Here is a 17,829-nt window from a genome sequence, read left to right as displayed (position 1 = left end):
AGTATAATAAATTTTGTTATATATTTTTAATATTGTATATATTTAAAAACTTGAAAATGAATATATTTCATAATTTTGTATATATTTAAAAACTTGTAGATATACTTTTGTTGTCATTGATCTTCGGATGTGGTTACTACTCTTTAATTGTTTCAACTCTTTATTTGTTTTTACTATCCTATAACGTGAACATGCTTCTTCAACAATGGAAGAATCTGTTTCCATGGATTAGGTACAAAGAAGCTTGTAAGAAACCAACAAAGTACATTTTAGGCTAATCTCATCAAAGACTAAATGTTGAATTCTTGGTGTAAGTGTAACCGAGAAAATAACCTGGTCTTGGAAGTAGAACATGTTAAACCATCAAAGACTAAATGTTGAATTCCGATTACTAAGAATATGGAGCATCTGTATGAAGGCAACTGAAATGTGCAAATATGCAGTATTTCCGAACCTGTAGAAAGGAGTAAACATAAACTTAAGAGACAATTTAGACATCAGGTATGACAAGTGTAACTGTAAACGCTAAGAGTATAGTATGTACCTTGAAAACCTGAATAAGAAGGAAGGCCACAAAATCCAGAAAATCCCATATGGATAATTGTCAACGTTAGATGAAGTGGAAAATTGAAGTATTTTGGAGATAGAACCCACTGCATAAACAACAAACGGCTATAGTCACTAACAAAGACTATGAATGAGTACTGCCAAACACTAAGGTTTCATTTCATATACACACAGAATTAGATTCAAACCTCAACTGTACATTCTACTTTCAGAGATACAACCTATAGCATGTAAAAACAAAATCCAACAGCTACACATGCACATCCTATATGAAGATCTGCATAAACGCTATGCTAAAGAGAGTAAAGTAGGCTCAGCAAAAATCACCTTGTTGTATAGTAGGAATCCAGAAGAGAGTATACGACATTGATAGGTGCAAAGGCTGGAGATCAACATAAAATCTTCCAACATTGATACAAAACTCCCAGATATCTTTGAGGTGAGCTTTATACCCTAGCTTTTGCTCTTTCCTTTGCTTTCACTGAATCCTTGTCCCATTTTGGTCGATCTTGAATGTCTATTATCCCGCTGCACTAAACAAATATTTGATCTTAAAAGTAGCCATTGTTTAATCATCTATAGAAGTTCATGTTGTTTCCTAATTCTGCAGCTGGAGCCAGCTTTTGAAGAAGAATTTGCAGAGGGTGAGCTGAGAGATGATCAGGTTGAAAGGCAGCGTTTTGATGAAACTGAGTCCAAGCAGGAATGCAGTGGCAATTCAACACCTGAGCGACGACGAAGATCTACCAGGTTTGCGAATTTGGGATTGTTCTCTCATATTCTAATTTTGTTAACATCAATTCGCAATTAACAATTCCCAATCGACTAAACAATTTCCAATTCCCAATTAGCAATTCCTAATCTTAACCAAACAGATCAAAACAAAAGAGTAAACAAACAGTAGAGAGATCACTTTCAAAGATCTATTTTTTTTTCAAATCAAACGTTGATTGACAAGAGAGAAGTGTAGAAATTGGATCATACCTCGTTAAGATCGATTAGACTCCTGCTTGGGTTTCCCGAATAGTCGATTCATGATAGTGCTCAATTTCACCGAAACACAATTCGCCAAGAACACAGGCCACTAAAAATTTCAGATTTGGGCACCATACTGATATATACAAGCCAAAAATCTTCCTAAATCAAGCCAAAAAATTCAGATATTGATCTAGATGGATGTATGATGAGTTTCTTCCTCCATCAAGATGAAACTCTTCTTCGATGACGAAAAGAGAAAAGACGACAGAGATAAACAAAAAAAGAAAAACACCGCTTTTTTTTTTGTTCCTAAACTTTTACTCAAAAGGCTGACACGTGTTAGCTAAGCATAGTTTGTTTCTAAAATGTCTAAGCTAAAGATTGATTGTTAGTTAATTAAGATTTTTGATTTATTTTTTTAGCTTTTTAAGCTAACAATTTTGCTTAAATGCAACCAATGGAAATAGATGCTCTTAGCTAAATCTAAAAATGGACTATATATGGATGTTGCACTAAAAGAAAAATGATTATATATAAATTAAATACATTTAATTTCATCGTACAGATTGGATAAAATTTAGGGTTTGTTAGTTTTTTTAGTACTTTTTTAAAACTTAATTAGAATTATAGTCACTTTACTATTTACAATTAGAAAAAACATTCTGTTTTGCACTGTTACACTAATAGAATGAATTGTGTAATAGAGTTTTGAGTGTGTTGTGTAAATTACCAAAAAGGATTTTTGTGTTTCTCTCTCCCATCTATCTCTCGTTTCTCTTTCCATGGGATCTCTGCATTTTCATTTTCTCTCACCATCTATCTCTTTTTCTCTCTTATTAAATCTCTCTCTCCATCTATCTCTCTTTTTTTTTCTCTCTCCTAGAACATCCGACAATGATTCTAGATTTATATTCTGATAATTCAGATTATTATCTATTTCAGTTTAAACTTGATAGAAGCCGATCATTGAAGCAGACTAAGATCTCAACTTATTTGCCAATTTTCTAGGGATTTTATTTTCATAATAGTGATTATAATCTATGAATAAAAACTAGAAAATTGAAAGGAACAAAAAAAATTACAATTAGCAGCGTTAGGTTTCTTGTGGGGAAGAAGAAGTCAAATCAAAATTACAAATTTACCCCTTTGATTTAATTAAAAGGGATAAAAAGGAGGTAATGTTGTTTGAATCCAAGTGGATGGAGAACAAACCAAGCCACATTTACCACTATGCTATAATACTTTTCATATATTATTAACGACTATGACTTTATATAACTTATTTACGGATAGAAAATCATGAATTTATTCTTTAACGCTTAGTTCCCGGTTTAATGTAATGAGAAATAAGATGCATAATCATAATTAAGATAATTTGTAACAAAGTTTAATTAACTATTTTATCTTTTGTCTAGTAATTTTTGTGTACGGTTTAAACTATTCAGCATGTTGGATAGATTTACACATTCCAGCAATATTTGTGTACGGTTAAAACCATCCAGCATATTAGATAGATTCAAACCGTACACCAAAACTATCCAGCATGTTGGATAGATTCACACCTTCCAGCAATATTTGTGTACGGTTTAAACCATCCAGCATGTTGGATAGATTCACACCTTCCAGCAATATTTGTGTACGGTTTAAACCATCCAGCATGGTGGATAGAATCACACCTTCCAGCAATATTTGTGTACGGTTTAAACCTTCCAGCATATTGAATATATTCAAGTCTTCCAACAATATTGGTGTACGTTTTAAACCATCCAGCAATTTGGATAGATTCAAACCATCCAACAGTATTTGTGTACGGTTTAAACAATCCAGTATTTTGGATAGAATCAAACCGTCCAGTAGTATTTGTATACAATTTAAGATCATCAAACTACATATTAGTAAATAATATATTTCTATAACGGCGGATTTTAATCATACACATTTTTGGTTGGACGAATATGTCTATTTTCATATTTTGCCAATTGTAAATAGTAAACGTACTACTTTTCAAAATATGTTTTAAAAACGTATGTATTTTTCAATTATCTCTGAAATTTATTGGTTTGGATTGTTTTACTGCAATAATTTGATTTTTTATTTATTTATTTATATAGTTTTCGATTTGTTGGATTTGTATAGTAACCATTTAATATATTTATTGAATCATATATTGATTAACAAAAAAAAAAGACTTCAGATTAAAGTATGTTAGATGAGTTTTTGTTGGTGTTGAATATCCTAAACAAGACCTCATCTCATACCATGAAATCCCGAGGAAAGTTGAAGAAGGCCCATATTTGGCGTCGTCTATAAAAAAAAGATACATATGTGTGTAACTTTCTAACTCCAAAGTGCAAAGTCAGATATGGCAAGTGATGAACAGTCCAAATCCTACTGAGTAAACAAAGGGTTACTAGGAGGATTACAACCGTTTGTTTTCCACTCGGGTTTAAAATTGATTATATATATACATGTGTTATAAAAAAATGAAAAAAATATTTAATTTTACAATATATGTGTTATAAATCTATTTCTGAGTTTCTCGAAGGATCCTTAACCAGGCAAACCAACCGGTAATGCCGATGGAAAGACTAAGGGTGATATTAAGAACGTTAGCTGTGACGGAAAAAGAATTATTATGTAAATCTGCAAGAATCCCAGCTTTACACGAATTGCAATCGAAGCATAATGTATCTGCAGAATTGTTCCATCTCTTGCAATCATCTTCAAAATTGTTATAATATCTTGAAACTGTCCAAATATTTGGTTTTTCGTATTTCAATCCACATGAAAGTGGTGGTTTGCAGCAACCCGACTGTTAAAAAAAAAAATAATAATAATTAGAATGATACAAACCGGAATCAAAATTAAACCACTTCATACTAGATTCGGTTAATGTGACTTAGGTTTAATAATTCTTTCTAAACCAAAATTGTATTTATCATATATATAGCGTACTTGTATCTATTTATAGCTTACGTTCTTACGTACCTGTATAGGAGTTAGATTCATCTGATAAAACTCAGAAGCTGATATGTTTTGGTTTAACTTGTTACAAACATGGTCCTTAACAAGACATCTCCTAGTACGATACCAGTCATCGTCTTTGATGACCAACCTACGAACCCATCCTGAGTAATCCTCGAACCTATACTCACCGATCGCGGTCCCAGGAAACAACCTAGAACCGGTCTCCTTATGTAGAAAAGTGAAGAAGGCGGCTTTCGCCACGATCACAAACATCCACAAGAAGAAGATAAAGAAGTGGATTCGGAAGAGACAATCGGATTTTAAGTAAGCTGCGTAGAATCCAGAGAGGGACATGACGAGCAATGAGAAGCTTATGAAGATTCCGGGAGTTGTGACGGACCGGTTACACTCATCGGTCCTGTAATGCAATATTATGACGGTAACAAACCAGAACACCGCTGTGACGAGGAAGATTGCGTTTGAGATCAAGAAAATGGTATTGCATGGGAATGAGATCTTCTTGAAACACGATAATGAAGAAGGTTTCTCATTGTTTAATTGTTCTTCACTATCTTTAGCCATTATTGTGTTATAATGCCGAAAACTTTGTCAAAGAGAAAAAGTGGTCAAATCTATTAAGAAGCTATAATGAAGAAGGAACAAAGAGTTCGATGCTGACCTGTTGCAAAAGATAAGTTTAGGGTTTGTAGCTTGTAATTTAAGGAAACACACATGAAACCAGAAGACATAAAAACTAACAATAAAAAGCTTGCCTGTGTTTTTTTATTTGTTGTTACTTGTTAGTTTGTTGTTGACCCGGTTCGGTAAAATATTCCTTAACTAAAAATATGTTTTTTTGACCAAAATATTAGTCGTTGACATAAGAAAAAAAAGCGGTTGAAATAGAACTAATTCTGTAAAATTGTAAACTACAGCTTGATTAGTTTTGTTGATTATAAAAATCAAAACCAATACAACCACCATGTTACAGTGCGTGAAACGAAGAGCAAATAAGCTCAAACCCCAAACCAGAGTTTTAGTGTTTTGCTCCATCATTGTCGGCCATTAAGATTAATTAAAACTATATAATAAAAAATAACAACACGAACATGTTCCGTTAATTACAATAATATCGCCAAAACTTGTTTCCTCAGTGCTCCCAAAGAAACTAAACTACGTTACTACTATAACCAATTAACCAATAACCATCCAAACAAAATATTAATTAATCTAGCTAAAACCTTTTTATTAGTTATTTTGAAACAATATAATGTTTTCATGGACTTAGAGGTAAAGACTTGTTGTGAACTGGCCGTCTTCTTCTAAACGTACGATAATCCATCGATAGATATTTCGATAGAGCCTTCTTCTCTTCTTCTTCTTCACTTAGTGCTTTCTTCTCTTCATCCTTAGATTTTCCTGTGAAATAATAAAAAGATGAACTAGATTTAATACAAATCATCTCATCATAGAATCCTAGAGAGGTTTCGAATCTTTTCGTTTAATTTTACTTGCAACTAAAAACAAAATTCTAAGATAAAAATAGACATTGATAAACTTTTTCTTCTGACATAGTCAAATATTCACATGGTTGACTACAGAAGTGTGCTTAAGATATTAGATATGTCAGTTTGCTAATTACCTATTTCTAAATAAATGTCTAAATAACTTATATACTATTTAACAAAAACGATCATTTCCAAATGATTGATTTACCTGATGAGGTGACTCGAAGTTGTTCGCTTGAACCTTCATGAACTGTTGATGTCATCACCTATTCATTTGCAAAGGACAAAATTTGATTAGAAACTTGGAGTCTTGAGGAGATAAAATACATATACACGTGCATGTACACTAATCTCTTACATTGTCATGTTCACTAGAGATGATCATTAGCTTCCGCGACACCGTTTTAATAATGGTCTCTTCCCTTAAACCTGTAATGTTGTTACTAAAGTCAGTTAATTCAATCGGTTAGAAAAAACATAGTAAAACTACGCAAGACTTCGTCTAAAGAAAAACTCCTAAATTTTCATAGACTTGATATTCAAAACTTTGTGGTTTTAAGAAATAGAAAGAAGCAACTTAATCACCTTGGCTAGGAGATGAGTAGAGAGGGTTGATTTGTAGAGATGAAGTTGGAGTTAGAAGCAATAAAATGGCTAGTGCACAAAGCAAGAAGGTGACTTTAATTAGCTTCATATTCTTCAAAGTGATTTTAGATGTGATAAGCTTTTTTGTGCTATCTTTCTTCTTCTTCTCTTCTTTTATATCAACCAAAAGGAACTAACACACATATATTGTATCTATCTGTCTATATATAATATATTAATGTGTCTTGTGAGATAGAGAGTGCACGAAACACAAAAGTGAGAGTTTCAAAAAAAGGTTGAAGATACTGTTTATTAAAAAATATATATAAAAGATTTGATCATGTCAAGGTTTAAAAAGGGGTTCACGCCATTGAGGCTCGTTCTCGGGGTTGTTTACTTGTTTGTATTGGGACAAACACAAGTTTGGCATCACACTTCATCAAACCCAATTTGTCGAGTCTTCGCCTTTCTGTCTTTTTTTGTCCCTATCTATTATATCCCACGTTCTTTGTATACTATTTTCCATCACCTTTTCGTGAAAAATATTCCTTTATATTACCATCTTATACAAGATATATGTATAAAGAGAAAGATATAGACCCAACACTGAATCATCTTTTAGAAGTTGGAAACCCTTCACCATTCATGTAAATTAACTTGATGTATATATAGTTTTAGACAATCGATGTATATATGTTGAATCTCATGATGATCACAATCAATTGAGATGCTAGATATCAAATAATACTTGTATAAGTTGATTATGTTAAGTGCATGCACAATTATGATCCTAAAGATTAGTATGTTTATCTATGTATTTTCGATAACGTACGTGTTTATTTCTTGAAATAGTTGATGTCTTTTTCTTTATATAGATTTATTTTTTCAAAGATTTAAGTTCAAGTTATATTGACATATGGTTTATATAATAATTTATGCGTGCTTCTCTTTACGAGTAGGTAAGAACAAACAAAGTTGTTGAGATTATCACATCATATGTGCCTAAACCTTTTGCTCGTTTTCTCTTATCTTTTCTCTCACTTTTTGGACATTCACACGCCTAAGTTACTTGCTTAAAACTGCTACGTACCCAAATAGGTGAAGATGAGAACATCACTTTTAGTATAGTTTGTTACAAAACACATTTGCTAATGGCATCATTGAACATTGATCTTATCACGTCCAAAACTTTCCCAACTCCAATATAGTCAACTAACCAAAAAAACGTGTGTGGCCCAATGGTTTGTGCAAGTGAATTATATGGTTATGACTTATGACTATTTCTTGACATAGTAGATATATTATTAAATCTAAATATAAAAGAAAAACTTAATTAATTCATCATAGTATATAAGTAAAAATAGTAACAGCAGCGAGACAACGGTCTTGAAATCGCTGAGAGTCAAGACACATGTCTTGGAACATGGAAAAGAGGTTGACCCCAAGTCGCTGAAATGTTTGACCAAATGACATTGAACTTGTGGAAATTACTTGAAACTATAAATGATATATTACAAGTTTATTAACAAAGTGTACTATAGTTAATTGTAATATTTTTCTAGGAATGATCATGTAGCTATTTTGCCTATCTAGTGGGTATAAGGAAAATATGGAACATGAATTTACAGTTGTGGATTTGAATTAAAACAATGTTGCTCGTGAGTAAATTATTGAGTTCTTTTTTATTAAGTTAGGGTGACAAATTCTTAAATTATTATATGTTAATGATGTGAGTGTGGATTTTTTCTTAAAACAGTTTGGTGCTCATTCTTGATTTGCTATTATGGTATTCAGACACATTGTTGTGAGCTTATGATACATTGTTTTTAGCATCTTTGAGAGTTGAGAACTGTGCTAAATCCTTGTGATTGATTAAAAATTACGAGTTGGATCAATGTTTAAATAGGATTTTCAATGCAAGATTTGTTTAGTTTTCTTAGCTGGACATATTAGAAATCTGGAGATTTATCCTCAAAAAGAGTTTTATTCTATTTATAATGGTAAAAAAAACAGCTGACAGTAAATTTACAAGACTTGATTGGTAAACTATTTTACCATTAGGATAACAAATTTACCATTGCCTTATCGTAAGTTCGAAATCAAGCATTGATATGCTCAAATTAATCCTTAGAGATATTCTCTCAAATTAAGAGATCACTACAGTACTTAGGGGTCGAATTCCACAAGGACTCAAGACTACACAATAAATTATAGAGTTTTATGATTACGCTAAACAGATTAAGTTGAATTAAATAAAAAAAACAATACAAAATATTAAAAATAAAACTGTTGTAAATTCAGAGGATCAAAAAGTTAGGCCTAGAGAATTTTTCAAGAAATTATGAAATATTATATTAATAATTAAATAGGATTCAAGCAATTAAAAATCAGATCAAGAACTCTAAACACAATTTATAAAATAAATCAGTTCTCACTGCAAATATTATCTAAATTTAAAACCAGAAAATCCAAATATTTTTGTAAAATTCTAGGTTAAAAAACAGTTTTAAATTCAGGTTTAGATAAGTTCACAAAATTACTAAATCAAATCTCTTTGCAGAAAGTAATTTTGCTCATCAAAGCTTTTAATCAGGAAAATCAATTATATTCTCATATCAATTTATTTTCCTAGGTTATTAATTTTCCAGAAAATCAAAATATCTTTGTAAAATTCTAGGTTAAAAATAAGCTTTAAATTCAGGTTTAGATAAGTTCACAAAATTACTAAATCAAATCTCTTTACAGAAAGTAATTTTGCTCATCAAAGATTTTAATCAGGAAAATCAATTATATTCTCATATCAATTTATTTTCCTAGGTTATTAATTCTAGGTGATTAAGCAAGAATTAATATGAAGAACTACCTATGATGAAGATCTAGAAAGATAATGAATCCTAAATAAACAGATCTAATAAATCATAAAATCCCTGTGAACCTAACAAGCAAACTACTCAGACATATTCAATGAAGAACAAATCATAATTCTGAATAATAAGCAATTGAAATTAAAAGAGTAAAAGGGAGTTCAAGAATTCTTCTTCTACAAAGCAAATCTCTCTCTCTCTCTCCAAAGCTCTCAAAATCTCACATGGTTGCAGGAAAATAAAACTTGCTAGAAAATAACTTAAGGGTTTCTAAAACCTAAAAATACTAAATATATGTCCTAAAACACGTCAAGGAACTAATGATGCAAATATGGAAAAGTTCGGGCAAATTTGTAAACTTCCAAAACTTGCTTCTCTCTCGACTAAAACAGGGTGTCGATCGATGCTAATGCATTGTCGATCGACACCATCACTCTGAATCGAATCCAGCTTCTCTTCCTTGATGAATTGCTCCAAAATCTATCTAATTTCTCCATTTTGCTCCTTTCATGCCAAATTCCTATAAAACCTGTAAAGACTCTCAAAGAACCTAAAAGCACATCAAAAGACTCTAAAAGACTTCTTATACCATGGTTAAAAACCATAAAAACAATGATATATCAACTCCCCCAGATTTAGCATTTGCTTGCCCTCAAGCAAAACATAAGTTTAGACCTGTGAAAAAGGTTTGGATACTGGGAACTCACTCAACTGCATGATGATTCTTATTCGCACTTTTCATTTACCTGACTCAAGAACTTAATTCTTATACTTAACCATGACAAGCATCAACATTCCTTACTCAAATCTCACAATCCTTTGGAATCTCTGAAATCTCCATTGTCATCTCATTAATCAATATTAAAGCACAAATAAGGTGAATTCTTACCAAGGGAATATCGATCAATGGCATATGGACTCTCTTCAGGCCAAGACATTCTTCATACATTTCCTTTCCTCTCCCTTTTCTCACTTCCAATGGGTTGATTTTTTTTTTCAAACATTTTCTCTTTTTTTTTTTCTGAATTAAAGGTGTAAGCGAATACCGGGGTCATTGGTAATTTACCTACCCCTCGTTTCCAAACTTTGTGTGATCATTTGACTCAAAAGTAGAATAATGAGGTCACAAGTAATTTACCTACCCCTCTAAACTGATCAAAATCATCTCATATTTTGTTCTTCTCTCTTCTAATTGCACAGTCTTGTATGGCCCGAAGAAGAAGTCTAGTCCACTGATTTCCAACTCCCTAGGCAGGAGAATTAAGTCCAATTAAATCCTTATAAAATTTGAGACAATGTTAGATCAATCAGATATCCATTGAATAAGGGCTTTCGAGATTGTTGATAAGGCTCATAGTCTTTCTAAGCTTCAATTCTGAGATCAAGCATAAACAAGTAATCATTAGAGTGTTAGTCAAATAAGAGAAATCATTAATCAAGATCATAATTTCCAAAGACAAAAAGAAAAATTTTGAAAATTTTGACTCAAACTTTATGGTTTTGACTGACACAACTGAAACTCAAAAACAAAAATGTAGTTAGTAGACAACCTCCCCCAGACTTAAACAACACTGACTCCAGTGTTATCAAGTAAGAAGAAAGCTAAAAGAAACAAAAATATATGGAAATTGTAATGAAAAGATGAACTGATTCTCGGGTTACCCATTGGTGTCGACCGACACCATTGCAGTGTCGATCGACACCCTTGGCGAATGGTGAATTCATGGCCGAAACTCCTTGTTAGTTGTAGTTAGTTGTGTTGATGTGTTGTTAGATCAATCCTTGGATGATTATTCTGTTAAGAAACATTCAAACACAAGTTAAAAGCAACATGATAAATAGATAGTTCATAATTTCAAACAAAATTCAAACAAAAACTGACTCAATGCAAAAAGAAAAATGACTCAAAAGGAAAAAAAAAACCTAGAAGTGGGTTGCCTCCCACTAAGCGCTTGTTTTCAGTCATTAGCTTGACTGTTTTGAAGCTCAGGCGTCCGGTGGATCGGAAAGTGGCAATGAATGATGCCGAGAGGAATGTCTCATCATCCAAGGTGGTGTATAAGCTTTAGAAGAGTGAGGTCTACCAAGGACATGAGGAACATGACCAAGCCACGAGATTGTTGTAGAGCGTTTGTTTCTAGGTTTGGGTAAAGAAGATGCATACCTTTGCCTTACCTGAGGACTCTGGAGTGTGGAGTGGGGGGGGGCTTTCTGTTTGGGAACAACTTTATGATTTGGAGCATCAGTTTTAGACAAGATCTATCTCGGATGTGGAGGGGTGTCGACCGATGCTAATATGGTGTCGGTCGACACTGAGCCTGATGCTCGTGTATTTGCTTCTTTGCAGCTTATCTCAGCAATCTTCTCAACAGAAAATGTATGTCCATCAATGGTAGGAGCTCTCCTCAGCTTATGCATCTCAAAGTTCACACTTAAACCATCCACATTCAGTGTTATGTGTCTTTTCTGCACATCTATGATGGCACCAGCTGTAGCCAAGAAAGATCTTCCTAAGATGAGAGGGCCTTTAGGCTCTTTATCATACTTCAGCACCACAAAGTCAGTGGGAATCATGAACTTTCCAACCTTAATTGGAATATCCTCTTAGACACCTTCAGGAATTCTCTGAGATCTATCAGCGAAGATAAGAAATAATCTAGTTGGCCTGAATTCTGTCATCCCAAGTTTCACAACAACAGAATGTGGCATCAAGTTAATACTAGAGCCTAGATCACAAAGTGAGTGAGCAAACCGTTCTGCAGAGATAGAACAATCAAGTACAAAGCTTCCATGATCTAGTAATTTCTCTGCAGTCCTACACTGAATCATTGCGCTCATTTTCTTAGAAACAACCACCTCTTGCTTCTTCTCTTTCTTTTTCTGTGGAGGCTGGTTCAAAAGAATTGCACTGACATCCTTGGTAAGTAGTGCTCCTTCTTCAGGGCTCAAACCATTGGACACCATTCTCTTCACATACCGCTTAAGTGGTGGTGAAAGCTTTACTGCATCAATCAAAGACATCTCAATCATCACCTTGTCCATCATTTCCTTGCATCTAGCTTCCTCCATCTCCTGCTTAGACCTTCTTGGCTTAGGAAAAGGAATCTTCGGTCTGTACACCCTCTCAACAGCTGCTGGAACCTGAGATTTTGTGTTTTCCAATGATGTCTGAGAAGGGTATCATCTGAAGTCGAGAGTTTGGTCGATTTCTCCCCTTGTTCTGCAGACAAAATTTCATCACCATTTTCATCTCTCACTGATATGGCATTGCAAGCATGTTTAGGGTTTGACTCAGTTCTTCCAGGGAGAAAACCCTCTTGCTTTTTAACAGATCCAGCAGTTTGTGCCACTTGACTCTCCAGCTTTTTAACATGAACATTTAGTGCATCAATCCTCCCAGTAAGCTCATTGTAGACATTGTCGATTTTTCCATTGAATGTCACTATCATATTCTCCTATCCCTGAAGAAGCTGCTCAAGCATGACCTCCATTCTACTCTCCAAAGGAGTTTGTGGAGGTGGAGACTGATAGGAAGAGTTCCCATAAGTCCTTGTGAAGTTGTTCCCTTATTGCTGCTTTTGAAAATCAGGCTTAGGAGTGTAGCCCAAAGAGTTCCCACTGTAAGGCTTGTTGCTTTGCTGATTACCGAATCTCTGACCCTGATTTCCATAGACAAAGTTGACATTTGTTTCTTTATTCCATGTCTCAGGTGGTGGCTCAAATGTCTCAAGTTCAGCAGCAAAGTGAACTGATTTCTTTCCCACAAGAAGATTATGCATTGAATCTAGTTTAGCATTGACTGAAGCTAACTGGTTTGTCGATTTTTCCATTGAATGTCACTATCATATTCTCCTATCCCTGAAGAAGCTGCTCAAGCATGACCTCCATTCTACTCTCCAAAGGAGTTTGTGGAGGTGGAGACTGATAGGAAGAGTTCCCATAAGTCCTTGTGAAGTTGTTCCCTTATTGCTGCTTTTGAAAATCAGGCTTAGGAGTGTAGCCCAAAGAGTTCCCACTGTAAGGCTTGTTGCTTTGCTGATTACCGAATCTCTGACCCTGATTTCCATAGACAAAGTTGACATTTGTTTCTTTATTCCCTGTCTCAGGTGGTGGCTCAAATGTCTCAAGTTCAGCAGCAAAGTGAACTGATTTCTTTCCCACAAGAAGATTATGCATTGAATCTAGTTTAGCATTGACTGAAGCTAACTGGTTTGTCGATTTTTCCATTGAATGTCACTATCATATTCTCCTATCCCTGAAGAAGCTGCTCAAGCATGACCTCCATTCTACTCTCCAAAGGAGTTTGTGGAGGTGGAGACTGATAGGAAGAGTTCCCATAAGTCCTTGTGAAGTTGTTCCCTTATTGCTGCTTTTGAAAATCAGGCTTAGGAGTGTAGCCTAAAGAGTTCCCACTGTAAGGCTTGTTGCTTTGCTGATTACCGAATCTCTGACCCTGATTTCCATAGACAAAGTTGACATTTGTTTCTTTATTCCCTGTCTCAGGTGGTGGCTCAAATGTCTCAAGTTCAGCAGCAAAGTGAACTGATTTCTTTCCCACAAGAAGATTATGCATTGAATCTAGTTTAGCATTGACTGAAGCTAACTGGTTTGAATCAAATCCTCCATGCAATCTCTTCCTTTCAGCATCAGTTCTCTTAGTACTATTACTGGAGGCCAAATTCTCAATCAAAACTTCAGCATCTTCTAGATATCTTGTCTTGAAGTTGCCATGGCTTGCAGCATCCAAAGCCAACTGATACTCCCAGTCACATCCTCTGAAGAAGATACTCAACAGTTGTACCCTTGAGAAACCATGGTGTGGGCAATCCCTCTGATAATCTTTGAATCTCACCCAAGCTGCTTTGAAGGCTTCATCTGGTCTCTGCTTGAAAGAGGACAGCTTGACTCTCAACTCATCTGACATTGCATCATCATAGAAGTAGTTGAGGAAAGCCACCTTGATGTCATGCCAATTTGTCAATGATCCAGCTGGTAACTGCTTCAACCACTGAGATGCCTCTCCTACAAGTGAGTAAGGAAAGATTTTGCAGTAGATGTAATCCTCAGTCACTCCATTAGCCTTGATACTGGTAACAAGGTCCTCAAAATGCTCAATGTGGTCCAAAGGCTTCTCATTGGACAGGTTAGAGAAAGGTCTCTGCCCAACTAGTTGAAAGTAAGTTGGTTTCAACTCAAAATCATTCCTCTGGAATGGAGGAGGAACAATAGCAGACCGGTTCTCATATACAAGATCAGCATGGTTGTAGTCAGCAATGGTCCTGATCAAGTCTCGGTTGTTCTCCTGTCTTCGAACCAGATTATTAACGTGGTTTGCAGCTCCACGTCCGTCTGCAGGAAGGGGGTGTCGATCGATACCCTGTTGGTGTCGATCGACACCATCGACAACAGCAGCTTGCTCGTCGCCAACAACAACTTCAGCAATAACATTCCCTTCTGCATCAAGCTTTTGGCCCTGCTCGTTACGTAAGTGGCCCTCTTGATCCCTCAAAGCACCATCCTCATCACGCATCAGAATGACTGTGTTAACCATCTTCAAGGATTTGGCTGATTTTCAGTTTTCACGCTCTAGCTTTCCCAACTCTTGGTTTGTAAGCTTCACAGTAGGACCAATCTTGTTGCTCCTTGTGTTAGGCTTATTAGGCATATACCTGAAACACCAAAGAGAAGAAAAACAAAAACGTGTAAGTAGAAAATAAAAACAAAAATTTAGACGAAATTAAAAACTCATATCTAATGGTAGATCAAAGAGTCCCCGGCAACGGCGCCAAAATTTGATATGCTCAAATTAATCCCTAGAGCTACTCTCTCAAATTAAGAGATCACTACAGTACTTAGGCGTCGAATTCCACAAGGACTCAATACTACACAATAAATTATAGAGTTTTATGATTACGCTAAACAGATTAAGTTGAATTAAATAAGATGCAAAATATTAAAAATAAAACTGTTGTAAATTCAGAGGATCAAAAAGCTAGGACTAGGGAATTTCTCAGGAAATTATGAAATATTAAATCAATAATTAAATAGGATTCAAGCAATTAAAAATCAGATCTAGAACTCTAAACACAATTTGTAAAATAAATCAGTTCTCACTGCAAATATTATCTAAGTTTAAAACCAGAAAATCCAAATCTCTTTGTAAAATTCTAGGTTAAAAATCAGCTTTAAATTTAGGTTTAGATAAGTTCACAAAATTACTAAATCAAACCTCTTTGCAGAAAGTAATTTTGCTCATCAAAGGTTTTAATCAGGAAAATCAATTATATTCTCATATCAATTTATTTTCCTAGGTTATTAATTCTAGGTGATCAATCAAGAATTAGTATGAAAAACAACCTATAATGAAGATCTAGAAAGATAATGAATCCTAAATAAACAGATCTAATAAATCATAAAATCTCTGTAAAAAACCTTGAACCTAACAAGCAAACTAATCAGACATATTCAATGAAGAACAAATCATAATTCTGAATAATAAGCAATTGAAATTAAAAGAGTAAAAGCGAGTTTAAAAATTCTTCTTCTACAAAGCAGATCTCTCTCTCTCTCCAAAGCTCTCAAAATCTCACAGGGTTGCAGGAAAATAAAATTTGCTAGAAAATAACTTCAGGGTTTCTAAAACCTAAAAATACTATATATATATGTCCTAAAACACGTCCAGGGACTAATGATGCAAATATGGAAAATTTCGGGCAAATTTGTAAACTTCCAAAACTTGCTTCTCTCTCGGCTAAAACAGGGTGTCGATCAATGCTATGGCAGTGTCGATCGACACCATCACTCTGAATCGAATCCAGCTTCTCTTCCTTGATGAATTGCTCCAAAATCTCTCTAATTGCTTCATTTTGCTCATTACATGCCAAATTCCTATAAAACCTGTAAAGACTCTCAAAGAACCTAAAAACACATCAAAAGACTCTAAAAGACTTCTTATACCATGGTTAAAAACCACAAAAACCATGATATATCAACTCCCCCAGACTTAGCCTTTGCTTGCCCTCAAACAAAACATAAGTTTAGACCTGTGAAAGAGGTTTGGAAACTGGGAACTCACTCAACTGCATGATGATTCTTATTCGCACTCTTCATTTACTTGACTCAAGATCTTACTTCTTATACTTAACCATGACAAGCATCAACATTCCTTACTCAAATCCCACAATCCTTTGGAATCTCTGAAATCTCCATTGTCATCTCATTAGTCAATATTAAAGCACAAATAAGGTGAATTCTTACCAAGGGAATATCGATCAATGGCATATGGACTCTCTTCAAGCCAAGACATTCTTCATACATCTCCTTTCCTCTCCCTTTTCTCACTTCCAAGGGGTTGATTTTTTTTTTTCAAACATTTTTTTTTCTGAATTAAAGGTGTAAGCGAATACCGAGGTCATTGGTAATTTACCTACCCCTCGCTTCCAAGCTTTGTGTGATCATTTGATTCAAGAGTAGAATAATGAGGTCACAAATAATTTACCTACCCCTCTAAACTGATCAAAATCATCTCATCTTTTGTTCTCCTCTCTTCTTTTATTTTCTGATCTTTTTTTTTAAAGTACTGAAGGGAAGAGAGAGAGAAGACATACTTTGAAAAATTGCACAGTCTTGTATGGCCCGAAGAAGAAGTCTAGTCCACTGATTTCCAACTCCCTAGACAAGAGAATTAAGTCCAATTAAAATCCTGATAAAAGTTGAGACAACGTTAGATCAATCAGATATCCATTGAATAATGACTTTCGAAATTGTTGATAAGGCTCATAATCTTTCTAAGTTTCAGTTCTGAGATCAAGCATAAACAAGTAATCATTAGAGTGTTAGCCAAATAAGAGAAATTACGATTTAAGTTCATAACAGTAAATTTAAAGCGAAAACTAAACAAAACGATATCCCATCAAAATGGTTCTAATTTTTGAAATGGTATAATTTTATTTTTTGGTCTCATTTTGTTTTATTCGCCATATTCTTTTTTTTTTTGTCGACTCTGCTTAATATCTCTTGTATTTTTTGTTATTTTGCTTTATTCGTGTATATTCTATTTTTTTGTGTTGATTCTTGTATTGTTGCATTATTTCATAATTCTTAATCATTTTTTTTTTACTATTCTAAAATAATTATCGTTTTTTTATCATCAGTCAAATTCATAATAGAAAAATGTCAACAAATTTACAATGAATCATAGTAAAAATATGAATTTAAATAATACTAATATTTATTATCTCTATAATATTTTAATTTCTTATCCAACTCTCAAAGAACTCAAAAAGTGTATTAGTGGTTAAGTTTCTTAAATTCTTATTAACGATTTAATCTACAGTCATCACCGGCGGATTTTAAATTAA

General features: G+C 34.0%; 2 protein-coding genes, 1 long non-coding RNA gene and 1 pseudogene across 6 annotated transcripts; 1 reads left to right on the top strand and 3 right to left on the bottom strand.

Moving 5' to 3' along the window:
• Positions 1 to 147: 147 nt before the first annotated feature.
• LOC104779705 (uncharacterized) lies at positions 148 to 1,879 on the bottom strand. 4 transcript variants are annotated; one of them, XR_766524.3, is made up of 4 exons: positions 1,552 to 1,879; positions 895 to 1,429; positions 545 to 653; positions 148 to 454 (listed from the first exon to the last, which is right to left on the bottom strand). It is a non-coding gene; the product is annotated as an uncharacterized LOC104779705 (long non-coding RNA). The 4 variants fall into 4 exon arrangements; XR_002037649.2 differs by having other exon boundaries at positions 895 to 1,095; XR_015596482.1 differs by having other exon boundaries at positions 895 to 1,100; positions 1,552 to 1,835.
• Positions 1,880 to 3,964: 2,085 nt separating this feature from the next.
• On the bottom strand, positions 3,965 to 5,094 carry LOC147945285 (tetraspanin-13-like). The gene is made up of 2 exons (XM_087509050.1): positions 4,534 to 5,094; positions 3,965 to 4,357 (listed from the first exon to the last, which is right to left on the bottom strand). Exons 1-2 carry the CDS (start codon positions 5,092 to 5,094, stop codon positions 4,070 to 4,072), a joined length of 849 nt encoding a protein of 282 aa, XP_087365176.1. The 3' UTR covers positions 3,965 to 4,069.
• Positions 5,095 to 5,567: 473 nt separating this feature from the next.
• Positions 5,568 to 7,029, bottom strand: LOC104779703 (protein GOLVEN 6-like). The gene is made up of 4 exons (XM_010504102.3): positions 6,606 to 7,029; positions 6,379 to 6,449; positions 6,229 to 6,286; positions 5,568 to 5,931 (listed from the first exon to the last, which is right to left on the bottom strand). The coding sequence occupies exons 1-4, from the start codon at positions 6,712 to 6,714 to the stop codon at positions 5,789 to 5,791; spliced, it is 381 nt and encodes a 126-aa protein (XP_010502404.2). The 5' UTR covers positions 6,715 to 7,029; the 3' UTR covers positions 5,568 to 5,788.
• Positions 7,030 to 14,277: 7,248 nt separating this feature from the next.
• Positions 14,278 to 14,378, top strand: LOC147945284 (small nucleolar RNA R71; annotated as a pseudogene).
• Positions 14,379 to 17,829: the final 3,451 nt, after the last annotated feature.

This window comes from Camelina sativa, chromosome 4 (genome assembly GCF_030686135.1).
Source record: "Camelina sativa cultivar CO46 ecotype springtype chromosome 4, ASM3068613v1".
NCBI lineage: Eukaryota > Viridiplantae > Streptophyta > Magnoliopsida > Brassicales > Brassicaceae > Camelina > Camelina sativa.
Note: the sequence above shows the minus strand (reverse complement) of the source record. Positions and strands in the feature narration are given on the sequence as shown.